Here is a 13,237-nt window from a genome sequence, read left to right as displayed (position 1 = left end):
AGAGGGGCAAAGTTGCTGGAGTCAGGAGTCATGGACGTTTGAACTCTGACTCTGCTGTCTGTCTCGTAAAAGCAGATTGAATGCCAGGATGCCTTGGAAGCAGCTGCTCGGGCAGAGGGCCTGCCACTGGACACCTCCGTGCATTCCCAGCTGAGAATGCTGGACGAAGAGCATCACAAGGGCAAATACCACCATGGCCTGAATGTGCTGAAACCCATACGGACTACTTCCAAGTAAGTCTTTAGGCTACAAAAGAACTGATACAGCATTTGCTTTTCAAACCAGTCACAAAGCAGGATTGCAGCTGTAGGTCTGCTGACTGAAACTGAAAACATCAGAATTTGTTTAGCAAGTATGACTGGCATGGGCCGTTTGGTACTCTGAGTACTTTCAATGAGACACGGCTTTGTTTTTCTCAGGGATTTACAGTTCTGTTTCCTTTTTCATTTGTTTGTGATTATTCTTCTTTTAGACACCAGCACCCTGTTGATAATGCTGGGCTTTTCTCCTGCATGACCTTCTCCTGGCTCACTCCTTTGGCCCACAGAGCGTACAAGAAAGGGGAATTGTTTATGGATGATGTATGGTCTTTATCAAGGCATGAGTCTTCAGATGTCAATTGTAGAAGGTAGAGACATCTTGTTCCTTATTATTTCCTTGATCCTTTTTTCTTATACCTTAGTTCACAGGCAACGATACAGTATTGCCCTAGAAAAGCAGCACTGATATTTTGCTCTGCCTTTCTCAGAATAGTGGAATTTAGTTTTATCCTTCATAGACCGCTTCCTCCTGCTGCACGGTTTCTATACTCTTGCTGATTTCAGTGAACTTGGAGGATTCTGTCTCCAGGAGTGTTTTGCAATTGTTTTTCTCATTTTGCATGTCTTTAAACTTTTTTTATTAAAACAAAGATCTTTCTCAAGGCTACACTGCAAAAAATCTTGTTCTAAAATAATGAAAAATAATACTGACAGTAGCAAGGTGATTTGAATATGGGTCAAATCTTGCGATCAGGCTAACATTTTATGGCTAATGAGAATTTTTCTCAGGTTTTGACTCTACAACTCTTCTGTCAGATAAGCAAGGAAAGACTGTGACAAGTCAGTATATTAAGATTGCCAAGGAGACTCTGGGCAAAGCAAAAGGCATTGTGTTTTTCGTCCCTCTCTTCTGTTGAAGTAACACAACATAGATATTTCAAGATGCAGATATTCCTCTTTACCTCACAGAATGTACCATGTATTTATTTCTCTTGATATTTATTAATTTTTGTTGCTCTGAGCTAGGAAGTGCTTGGAATTTTCAGAAAGTACCACCTATGAGATTGTACCTTCTCTCATGGTGAAAAATTTATAATGTGAGGCTTCTGTTTTTATTAGACTGGAGAGATTGTGGCAGGAAGAACTTAAAGAAAGTGGGCCAGATGATGCTTCTCTCCGGAGGGTTGTGTGGATTTTCTGCCGCACCAGGCTCATCATTTCCATAGTGTGTCTGATGATCACGCAGCTCGCGGGTTTTAGTGGACCAGTAAGTAATATCCATCCTTTTTTTAACAACCCCAGAGGGCTCCATCTCATGGCCAACTGTAAAATCTTAAGGTTTCATTGAAGAATCACTTAAATGTTTTGACTAGCTAGAAATTTTGGGGCAAAATTCCAGAGTGATTCAATAATCCAAGATAGGTTTCCTACAGCTGGTGGATCAGTTGCTGAATACCGAGGCAAGTTCTTGGAGAAGGGAGGGGAGTTTAGGTATCTTGGAGGAAATGCACACTTGGTTTTTCTCTTTGGTTTTGAGTATAGTTTAAAGTTTTCCTTAACTGGTATGTGGTCTTTTTGCATAAAATTCTTATGTGCAGATCTTTTAATTGTTTTCTTTTTCTTTTTGCAATTCTGTAAATTTATCTTGGAATAAAATTCAGTCTGATAAAACACTGATCTTAGATTATTGGCATTAATAGCACAGTCTTCAAGAAGTGGAACGAAACAATTTTATTAGAGCGCTACTTAAAAACTAATGTGAGCAGGTCTCAAAAGTCTGTGGGTATAGTCTTTACTGATCCTACAGAGAATGGTCAGACAGGTTTCATGTAGAAGTGTTAGAGTACGTTATTGCCTCTAGGAACTGCTGCTGTTTGTTGCTATGGGTCGTAATGAAGATAACAACATATGGGACTTGACATTCACACCATTTTTTGTCACCTGTTTGTTGCACGTGCTGTGCAGATTTACAGTTGAAATTTTGACTAAATTTATTCTCTACACATTTCCCTTGAGGAGTAGGAGCAGTATTACTGCTAGTAGTACACGTTTCAGTGTGCTGGTAAGCTGAAGGTTCATTTCTTGGGTAAGTACTCTTGGGTGCACTGTTAGGTGAAATGTCTTTTTAAAACGTTTTCCTGCTTTTAAATGTCTTATCAAAATGATGTTCTGCTTTTTAAGCCTTTTTAAAGTTTGCCTTGTTTCATGTAATATGAATAACAATAAATGTTTCTGTGGTATTGTTTTCTTGGTAATAATTTATAGTAGCTTGTATTATAAAATATATGAACATACTTTGGTAATTAACAATAAATCATGATTAAGGTTTTAAGAGCACTAGCTTTCCCCAAGAAGAGCTTCTGTCATTGTTTCACTACAGGGCTTTAGTAGCTGCTTTTATCTTTAGAAAAGAACTTGCAGCAGGGTTGCCCCTAATTTCTGTAGTGTAATTTTTCTCAATTTGTCTCAGCCAAACCGCTGAATGAGAGAGCGGGAGGGGAAGGAGAAAAACAAACCAACTTGACTAGCCTGGGGGCTACCGCTGCAATTGATGCTCGATTTGGGTAACTTAAAATTATCTACAGACATTTGCCCATTTACAGGCAACCTTATTCATGTCTCTGAATAAGGAACAATCCCCTTTTGGTTCCATCATTTGGCATGAAAAACAAGTCTTTACCATCCCTCCTCCCTGTTTTTAAAAATGGCATGCCTCATAGATATGCCTATGCTGTCTCCTCAGAAGTATCAGTGCTTTCTTGTGGTGTTACACACTTTCAGTCACCTGAAGGTGAAAAGGGAGACCAGGAAAAGCACTTGACTTGACCTCATGTATTGGTGAAAATTATAAAAATGGAGTTAAACACTATATTAAACTTCAAAAATTTTAATTGAATGTCTGTGACCCTGAAATGCCAGCCAACAGCTGTGGCTTTGCTAATGAGCATTGTGATGGTTATAACTGGAAAGGAGTTGTTGCAGACTTCCTGTGTGGGGTTTTTTTTTATATCAGATAGATCCTTCAAGGGTCTTCCTTTTTTTTAATTTTGATAAATTCTGCATCTGGCACAGTATTCAAACCCGTAACCTGGTGAGACAGCTGCATGTGTCAGACTGCCTTGTAATAACCATCAGAATGTACTAGTATAGGTAAGATACTATTTATCTCCAGTGAATATTTGCTGCCATTTGATCAGCTACCAAAACTTTCAAGTTCAGGTTGAGGAGTAAGGAAGTCTTCTGATTACTAAACACAATCAGTTTAACTCCAGGTCTGAACAATGTACCTGTTTGCAACTGTTCAGAGCTATTCTTCCTGTTTGGGAGATGGGGAAACTTGCTATCTTAGTGGAGTACAGCTTGACAGTTTGGTCAGTTATTGGAGGGGGGAGTGGTAAGCTATTGGAGGTAAGTTTCCCGATTTCCCAGTTGGCTCCAGCTGCAGCCTCTCCGTGCTGTCGCACGCTGGCTGCAGCAGGGACGCCGGCACTGCAGTGGGACCAGTGACAGAAGCTGTTCTTTAGAATTTTCAGGATGGCTGTTTTCTGCGTCAGAATGAGACAGTCCTGCTGGGCAGAGCCAACGCCAAGAGCAAAGGTAAGGTAATGTTTATTCAATGGGAATGCTTAAGACAGCCAAGCAGCTAGTACCAACTACTACGGTAATAGTCACAGGAGTTCCTTTTTCCCTCGTTAGCTTGAGTTTTAGTTTTTGTACTGTAACTTTCTTGTTTTGTAAATAACTTTATGCTGGATTCTTGTCATTAAACTAGTTTGAATTCAAATAGTATGTGTTCAGATGTAAATGTTAATTCTGTATGACTTTTTTCCCCTGCCTTTTCAAAATTCTTTAATCTGCTGTTTCCTCTTTTCTTTCTTCCGGAAAAAAAAAATGGGGGTATAATGTAAGCTGGTCTCTATTTCATCATGGGAGATGCTGAATCTATAAAATAGTGCTGAAAAATTGCACTAAAGTTTTGGGAGGAATGAGACCCCAGGAAACATCTGCTATCTTTATACATCCTCTCTTGGAGACTTTCAGCAATGCTGTGGTGTGCGAGAAAATGCTTGCAGTCTGCGACCATGCTGAGTTACAGCTCATGAGGAAAAAGGGGGATTTTCACCCCAATTGCTCAGGGACTCGGTTGCATATGTTGGATTGAATACTGGAAAAAGAAGTCAGTAATATCCTTAGTAACTGCAAACCAACTGTATGCAGTTGTGGTCCAAACAGTCAATGTAAAACTAAATCCAAGTAAGGAGAAAGTTGGAATGCAATAGATCTGTGAATGTGAGCTCCTCACATTTGTTCAGGGATTGGTATGTAAATTTTCTCAGTGGCCATTCTAGAACCTGATGGACATCTGGCTTTAATTCACACCTGTGAAAAAGAAAGAGCAAAATTATTTACAGCATGTTTCCTTGGTTCTGACATGCAGAATTATTTTCCTCAGAACAGATGAATTTGATCTCCATTTTTTTCTGTTGTTTGGTGCTGGGCTATAGCTATCAATACCTTTGCTGAAGTAGCGAGGTTTTGTTTTTTTGCTCTCTCTTCAAACTATACAGAACTCTTATTTGCAAAACCTGATTTAGCCAAGAGGACTTCAACGGACTATGATGTGAAAGGCTTCTCAAATATTTTCTTTGGTCTCAGATTTTTTTTTTGTTGCTTTTTATTGTGGGCAAAGGTAATTCTCTGCTCTGTACTAGCATATCAAAAGCACCAGTATCTTAAAGCATCATTTGTTGAAAAGTTCTCTAGGAAGTTTTTTGCTGTCTGTGAAGCCTTACTGTAGGATACTTTTTAAACCAGATTGCAGAATTTGTGCAGCCTCAGAAGCCTCCTCTGTTGGCACCTGCAAGTTTGACTTCTTTTGGACTTCATGAACAAACACTGTTCTGTTTTTGTATCTTTATAATTTTGTGTGTAGTTTCAAATCTAGTTTATGTTAGAGGCTAAGACTGACTGTTAGATGTTAGCCCTTTATAATTATCCTGTATGTGCAGATTGTATGTTTATACAATGCTCTACCTGTTGTACAGTGTTTTTGAGATGTTACCATTTAAGATGGCACTTTATTTCAAATAAAAGCCTATTGTTTTGCAGTCAATAGTATTTAATATTGCTGGTGATTGTGAGTTGTATGATGTTATATTGTGCCGTTGGACCACAAAGAGCTGGAGGTGGGAATCGGTGGTTCTGGGGGCTGTCCTCTTTCTGCAGGTGATGTTTGAAATGTGATTCCTGAGGTAAAGTGTTTATGTTTTTGAGGGGAGAGGGTATGGGGAGGGATTGAATGGTTAATTTTTTGTCTTTTTTTTTTTCTCCCCTGTCCCCAATGATTTGTGGTATTGCGTACCTTGTGCTTTCTGCTTGTTTTTTTCTTTACTATTAAACTGCTGATGTTTATTTCCAGGAATGTTTTGCAAATGTCCTTCTCACTCTTCCCCTCTACAACTGTAGGTACATTGTTCCTTTTTATCAAATAAGCACGTTTGAAGCAAACCAAAGATAAAATAAAAAAGGTCTTAATGTCACGTAAAGGAATGTTTCTTAATGTGTGCAGATGTATAAGTAGTGACTATATTTTAAAACTCTTCTATATGATAATGCATTGCTTTCAGCTAACTGACAGATTTATGTTAAGTTAGAAGACACGGAGGATTAGAAGCGTGCTGCGAGGAATATGGTTCCAAATTGAACTCTCTTTACTTACTAAATTTGACTCAGTGCTTGGCTCTCAGCAGGGCTTTGTGTTACAGTACTTCTTGTATTGACACCTTTTACTTCTAGAAAGAAGATGCTTTCTATTTCAAACGGCTCTTTTAAAAGCAAAGTAGCCTACTTATTTCTAACTTAACATAAAGTTGTTGCATGGTCTTCTGGGATGATGGGGTGTTCATGCAAGTTTGCATTTCTTCCTGTAGGCGTTCGTTGTGAAACATCTTTTGGAGTATACCCAACAGAGTGAGTCCAACCTGCAGTACAGCTTGTTTTTAGTTTTTGGCATCTTTATGACGGAAATAGTGCGATCTTGGTCCCTTGCGCTAACCTGGGCTTTGAATTACCGCACGGGGGTTAGACTGCGTGGAGCTATCTTGACAATGGCATTTAAGAAAATTCTTAAGCTGAAGAACATCAAGGAGAAGTCTCTTGGAGAGGTAAGCTGCAGCATCATTTTGGAAATTGCAGTGTGAAAAGGGATATGCAATATATTCCTTTGAGAATGAGCTGTGCCTTAAATCTAAATAATCTGTTATGTGTATTTTTCAGCTCATAAATGTATGTTCCAATGATGGTCAAAGGATGTTTGAAGCTGCAGCAGTTGGCAGTTTGTTGGCTGGGGGCCCTATTGTGGCCATCTTAGGAATGGTTTATAATGTGATTATTCTGGGTCCAACAGGCTTCTTGGGCTCTGCTGTCTTCATCCTTTTCTACCCAGCAATGGTGAGTTGGAAAGAGTTAAGACTTGCTTCACTTTTATTAGGTCAGACATATGTATAGTTCTGAATAGAAGGTGTTGAAATGTGCTAGATTTAGCCCGTTTATGGCGCTGCATGTTATTAAAGGTGTTCCTAAAGGTGGTTTATGAAGCAGAAATTTGGAAACGGGAAGCTCAAAATGATAAAGAAAATTAGAAAATGGAAAGAGGAAAGCAGATAGATTTGACTGAGATAAATATGCATAGCTAAATTAAACTGCTCAGGTGCTTGTGGTTGAGGTTGGAAAGACACAAGGCCTCCAGTTTGTGTACAGGAGCTCAGTGTTGCATGAGCACATCACTCTTGATTTCAACAAAAGGTGTTGAAAAGCACCGCATCTGGGAAGAGGGTGTTTGTGATTAGTTACTCCTGCCTCTACTTCTGCTGAGCTGTGAAATAGGATAGTTCAAGCCAAAATTGTCTTGCCTCCAAAATGCCTTGTAAGGCTGCTGAAGATTTGTGACTGTGTTCATGATACAAATTTTAAAAAACCACGGAGGCTGAATACTGTGAGGTCCACTTTGGTCCAATTTATCGGGCCAACAGTAAAGATTAAAATAATGGGGATTGTATTTTAAAGAGGGGAACGAGGAGTGGAGTTTGATCATCTTTTCTAGTTCTTTTCAGCAGCCCTTCTCTATTCATGGGGACTCCAAAAGAGACTGCAGGAGTATGAAGAAGGGCAAGGAGCTGAAAACTTCCTAAAGTAGTGTGTTGGTTTTGAATTTCAGACCAGGAATGGGATGAATGTAAGAGTAGCAGATTCTTAGAAATATGTGAACAACTAATTATTTTTAGATTGGTTTAGTAAAAATGTTAAAACTGTTTTACCACCTTCATAGCACTGGCATATGGCAGAAATTGATCTGGCTGTGCAAAGTCCAGCTTGCTCTTTTGCCTTATGGGACCAGGTTAAAAGGTTGGCTAAAATGGGTTCGACTGTTCATTTGCCACGAGGGTCAACTTGGTGTGTCTTTAGGTTAATGTGTTTGTAGTCTTTGTGCTTCAGAAACTTTAACAAATCTGGTAGTATTCAATGTTGGTAGAAGCGCACACCTTTATTTTCACAAATTTTATTTTTGTTGAAACTTGCTATGGTGAGTCAAGTGCTTGGTGGAGATGGGGCAGGAGGCTATGAATAGTGTTTCCAGCCTGACTTTTATGTTCGAACAACAGTTGCCTTGTCCCATCCCTGAATCCCTTTTTCAGATTCAAAATTGACTTTCTTTGGTAATTAGGAGGAGTTGAATGTACTTGTTCTTTCTGAGTTGCCATTAATGTTGCATGGTGTTGCCTTCTGTTTCAGATGTTTGTATCGCGCCTCACAGCTTATTTCAGAAGAAAATGTGTATCGACAACAGATGAGCGTGTGCAAAAGATGAATGAAGTTCTTAATTACATTAAGTTCATTAAAATGTATGCCTGGGTCAAACCATTTTCTCAGAATGTTCAAAGTGAGTTCACACAATCTGTAAATGTTTTTCTTTTGTGCAGATGCCCCATTGGTTAGTACCCTGGTGTGTCCTCCTAGCTTAGTACCATAGATGTTGATGTACGTGCAGTGTAATAACACTTTCAGCCTTCAGGCTTCCTATTTGTTATGTGTGATGGGTTGGACAAACAGACCTGCTTCTAAAGTTTCACCTTCTAGCATAATGAAGTTTGTGGCTTGGCACTAATTTTAAATTTTTAAATTTTGTTCCATTTTTTTATCATTTAATAAATGCACTGGCTGCTCCATTTTTAAATAAAGTAAAAAGACCTCTATTCTTACGGAGATTTACAGACCATTATAGTTCCTCTGTAACTGCGGTCTTTATAAGAAGGTATATAATGTGATAAATGCTAAAGCGTAGAGTTAGGCCTCTCTTACTCAATGTTTACAGTGCTATGGTAGTGTCTGTTGTATATGTACCCCCCCGAATCATACTTCAAATGTGGTGCTCCTATTTATATTTCTAGAAATTCGTGAGGAAGAACGTAAAATCTTAGAGCGTGCGGGCTACTTCCAGAGCATCACTGTGGGTGTGGCTCCCATAGTTGTAGTCATTGCCAGCGTGGTGACCTTTTCTGTCCATATGATCCTTGGCTACGATCTTACAGCAGCTCAGGTAACTTACTGCAGCGTTGAAAATCTTTACAATGTTGCTACAGTAGCTTTTCTGCTAAGCCCTTTCTCTTCATCATATTCTTTGCTTTGTGGCTGTGCCTGTGTGGCCAGGCTGTAGCCTTGCTCACAGAAGTGAACATCTGATGGGTGTGACAGCAGCAGATGTAGTCTTACATTTTGCACAAAAAGCTCTCCGTGCTGTTTTAGTCCTGACCTTCCCCAGAACAGGTTTTGAGCTGAATGTAAACGAGCACTCCTGTTTGCTATTCAGATAGGGCACTGGGATTACTGGATGTTTTTGTTTTACAGTGTGCTTGGATGCAAACAGCACAAATGTCTTACAACGGGATTTGAACTTTGGTCTTCACAAGTAATAGGCTAATGCAGAATTTGCTAGCTGCTGCTTTCGGTAGACCTACAAACACTGAAGATGTCTGTCTTGGTCTGTTACAAAGCACTGGAGAAAGAGTTGGGTAGATCTGCTGTTTTCTGCTGTTTGAGAATATGTTGAATATTTAAATGGTTATTCTTGGACTGTGGGCCTTTTCTGTGGCTTTGAATTGCTGCTGTGACATTTCAGCTTTTAGAAGGTTGGAGTTGTTAGTATATTGCATCCAAATGTGATTCTCTTTCTTGTCTCATTTTAGGCATTCACAGTGGTCACTGTCTTTAATTCAATGACTTTTGCTCTGAAAGTAACACCTTTCTCAGTGAAGTCTCTATCTGAGGCATCTGTTTCTGTTGACAGATTTAAGGTAAGCAGTCATTTGGCCTTGCAGTTTTAACTGTAAGCGTGGAGTGTTGTTGTATGTGTATAATAGATGCTAAGGGAACACTGGAAGGTAATGTTGTCTTGATGACTGAGGAGTTCTTTTTCTTTACGCTTAGCACTCCAGATTATTGGATTCTGCAAAAGAGATACAAATCTAGTGAAGGAATATTAGAAGCTTAAGATAATACCAGTGTGGGAAGCAAAATATTCTTATTTAATGATTTTAGGATTTTGATGTTGGCCACTGTAAGAGATAGAATACAGGACTAGATGGCTCACAGTATAATAATTCTTAAACTCCCTTTTAAGACCATCTGCATGAAAAGACAGTGAGACATGTCTGCAATGAAATTTCATGTTTTGCTAATGAAACTCTTTTTGGAAATGTCATGTATTATATAGGCAGCTTTGCAGAAACCAGTAGAGTTTTATCTGTAGTCATGAAAAACTTAGGTTTTGTATTTCCAGACCAGATTAAGTGACTGAAACTCCACTATATGAATAAAATGCAGTTGTGATCTGACAAAACAGAATCTATGGCAGAAAATTAAAACCCTTATAACAATCCTATCTCATCCTTCAATCTCTGTGAAGTGAACACACTGTGTATATTTTAGTATGAACTCAGAGGACAGGCCTTTATTTTGTCTTCTTTCTTGAAGACAATAGTGCATTGCACATTGCAGAAATTTCCAGATAGGATTCCACAGTATATGTATCCACTATATATAATCTCCACAGATACATGGATTCTGTGTAATGCATTCATGAAACAAATCTGGGTGTGAGAAGAATGGGATCTGCAGAATGGTTTTGAGATCCCATTGCTTTTGAGCGTTTTTGTTTCATCTTCTGAGTCACCCTAAATCAGGCTTTCTTAAATCCAAATGCACTGAAGGGAGTTTTGAGGGGGAAAATAAGGAGAGGAGAAATTGTCATATCTCCCAGTTTGTCTGTAAACAGTGTAATCTGTGTAGGGTTTTTAACATAAGGTCGGGAAACTAACATCACAGTAAAAATGTAACTGACTTTTTGGCTCTGTAAATGAGTATGAGCTTTCTTATGAATGTATGATTCGGGCATAGCAATTGCAAGAGTAAATAAGGCTGAGAATTGAGAAGTCTTTAATCGCAAAAGGCTTCTTAGTTCAAAACATAAATAATGTAAGTGGAAAACATTTTATGTTGTAATTAAACTGTGTGAAAAATCTCTTCCTAATCTGTGTTGATTGTAAATACTGATGGATGTGGTGGAAAACATGATACAATGGACTTAATGGCTTACTTCTTATAGTCAAGCAGACCAAGATAGGTCAGCTAAATTTGTGTGAGATGACTTTTTCCCAGCAGAGAAGTTGAAGGGTAAAGGCTGAAGTTAAAAGTCATTCTGTCTCCTTCCATAATGTGTTGGTGTGCAGGACAAGTCAGTCACTTTCCCTCAAAGTGACCTCTCCTCTCCAACCCACGTATTCTACTCATGTGTTTTTAATCTGGAAATTAAAGAGCTGCAGTTGCAAACAGTGTTAAAAGAATAAGTCCCTCTCATATCGCATCCCAGAGTATTGCAGTTCTGTAAAAGTCTTAGTGTATCTAAGTGCTTCCACCACATCCAGGAATGCCCCGGCCACTTAGAAGGCCTGGAGTTAGTTTACACTAATGAGCTAACTTTTGCTCTTCAGCTTCCTCCTACTATATAGCCTGATGTGTTTTGCTGCGTGAGTGTGCCATAGGCTTGTCTCCCAGTCTTGATCAGGTGTCTCATCTTTACACCTCTCTCACAACTCCTATCAGAGTTTATTTCTAATGGAAGAGGTTCATATGATAAAGAAAAAACCAGCCAATCCTCACACCGCGATAGAGGTGAAAAATGCTACCTTGGCTTGGGACTTCTCCCACGCCAGCGTCCAGAGCTCACCAAAGTTGACCCCCAAAGTGAAAAAAGACAAGAAAGTCACCAAGGGCAAGAAAGAGAAAATGAAGCTGCAGAATGAGGGACAGCAAGCTGTGCTGGCAGAGCAGAAGGGCCATCTTCTAGTGGACAATGATGACCATCCTAGCCCCGAAGAGGAGAACAAAATCATCCACCTGGTTAACCTTCGGCTTCAGAGGACTCTCTACAACATTGACTTGGAGATAGAAAAGGTAGGAGAAGAAAGGAGGAAATCTGAGCTTTCAAAAGGCCTCATTTTTACCTGTCTCTTAGAATAGAGAGCTGTGTATTTTTGCATGAAATGGAGCATATTGCTTTTGTGCACTCCTGTAATATCCATGGCAACTGCAGTATCCAGGATGCAGTGTCTGATCTTGATGTAAACAACTGTGCCATTTTAGCAAACTAGATCTTTGCAAACAGCCTATGAAACAACTGCAGGTTGTATAGCTTTCACATCTAACTGATGGTTTTGCTGTTTGTAGCTCTCAGTACAGTATATGAGCCATTAAGCGTAAAGAATCAGCAGGGCAAAAGGGGTATCAGTGCGGTGTTGGTGGGTGGTGTATTCCTGCAGCCGTTGGATAATTTTGCAGGGTTTCAGCTATATTCTGGGTGAACATTTTAGGTGATTAGGTGTTCTAATGGATCATAACAGTGTTTTTCATTGAAGAATGTGCAATTTCCTTCCCTGAGAATTTTTGTGCAGTAGGACACACAAATTTTCAAGAATTTGGAAGCAGTTGGAGTTCTCATTCCAAGATAGGTAAAAACATGTAAAATGTCAAAGAAAAAGCATTGAACTTAGTACATGACATCTGCTACAAATACAAAAGTTTTGCAGTCTGGCAGTTGGAAGTTGTAGTAATGGGATCCATGCATTTATCGAGATATTTATGGTTAAATTGTCTCCTATAGTCATATGAATAGAGGGATAGTTTAAACTCTTTAAAATATAGGTCTTTTTTATAGTTTAGAACTTTTGAGAAGGATGCATATAGTTTAAAAAAACAGCCTTGAAAAAGGAGTACACAGTTACTTGAAAATGTAAAGGCTAGTTTTCTATCAGAAGCTTGTAAACGAGAGGAGGCCAGCAATGTGTTCCACAAGTGGCTATATACCCTTTTTGTCTACTTTACCTTTTTTTTTTTTTTTTTTTTTTTTTTACAAAAGGAACAAAAATGGTTTTGATGAATTCATTGTGTAATGTGGGTATCAACCCACCCATTTTATTGCAGAGAAATGCTTCAAAGTGACTAGATTCTAGCCTTTCTTGGTACATGTTCCTTAGCAAACTGCATCTCATAGGCAAGGAGTTTTACTGGACCCATGTATCCTAAATTCTACTTTTCTTTCAGTCTTTCCTTCTTTATATCTTTCCTTACCACTCTCAAAAGCATCTTGGTGTGTTATGTTCAGGCAGGCCTTGGTGCTTTTGGCTGAGTGCAGCATTCTCTGGGCCTGTATCAGGCCTAGTCAAAGGGAAGCTAATCTTAAAATACATTCATTTTTACCTGTAGAGTTGATTTAGTTTTAGTCCACTGTGAGATAGTATTCACTCTTTATTATTTGAGAGTTAAAATACTGACTGTCTTGCTTTTTTTGTCTGTTATGTCCCTTTTCAGCTGTCATTAATGTCCAACTGTCCCCTCGGAGGTACTAAAGGTAGTCCAAATTCTGA

General features: G+C 39.0%; 1 protein-coding gene across 5 annotated transcripts in view; it reads left to right on the top strand.

Moving 5' to 3' along the window:
- The window catches only part of ABCC5 (ATP binding cassette subfamily C member 5), a 52,696-nt gene that overhangs the window by 16,569 nt on the left and 22,890 nt on the right, over nucleotides 1-13,237 (top strand). For 3 of the 5 annotated variants that reach the window (XM_076341216.1, XM_076341217.1, XM_076341219.1), the window contains exons 3-11: nucleotides 73-233; nucleotides 473-628; nucleotides 1,380-1,527; nucleotides 6,191-6,424; nucleotides 6,537-6,710; nucleotides 8,052-8,199; nucleotides 8,708-8,856; nucleotides 9,503-9,610; nucleotides 11,418-11,768. In XM_076341216.1, the coding sequence (XP_076197331.1) occupies nucleotides 73-233; nucleotides 473-628; nucleotides 1,380-1,527; nucleotides 6,191-6,424; nucleotides 6,537-6,710; nucleotides 8,052-8,199; nucleotides 8,708-8,856; nucleotides 9,503-9,610; nucleotides 11,418-11,768 (1,629 nt within the window). The remainder of the gene's footprint in view (nucleotides 1-72; nucleotides 234-472; nucleotides 629-1,379; nucleotides 1,528-6,190; nucleotides 6,425-6,536; nucleotides 6,711-8,051; nucleotides 8,200-8,707; nucleotides 8,857-9,502; nucleotides 9,611-11,417; nucleotides 11,769-13,237) is intronic. The other 2 variants (XM_076341218.1, XM_076341220.1) reach the window with 1 other exon arrangement.

Source organism: Aptenodytes patagonicus, chromosome 6 (assembly GCF_965638725.1).
Source record: "Aptenodytes patagonicus chromosome 6, bAptPat1.pri.cur, whole genome shotgun sequence".
NCBI lineage: Eukaryota > Metazoa > Chordata > Aves > Sphenisciformes > Spheniscidae > Aptenodytes > Aptenodytes patagonicus.
The sequence above is the reverse complement of the archived record's forward strand: the minus strand, read 5'-3'. Positions and strand labels throughout refer to the sequence as shown.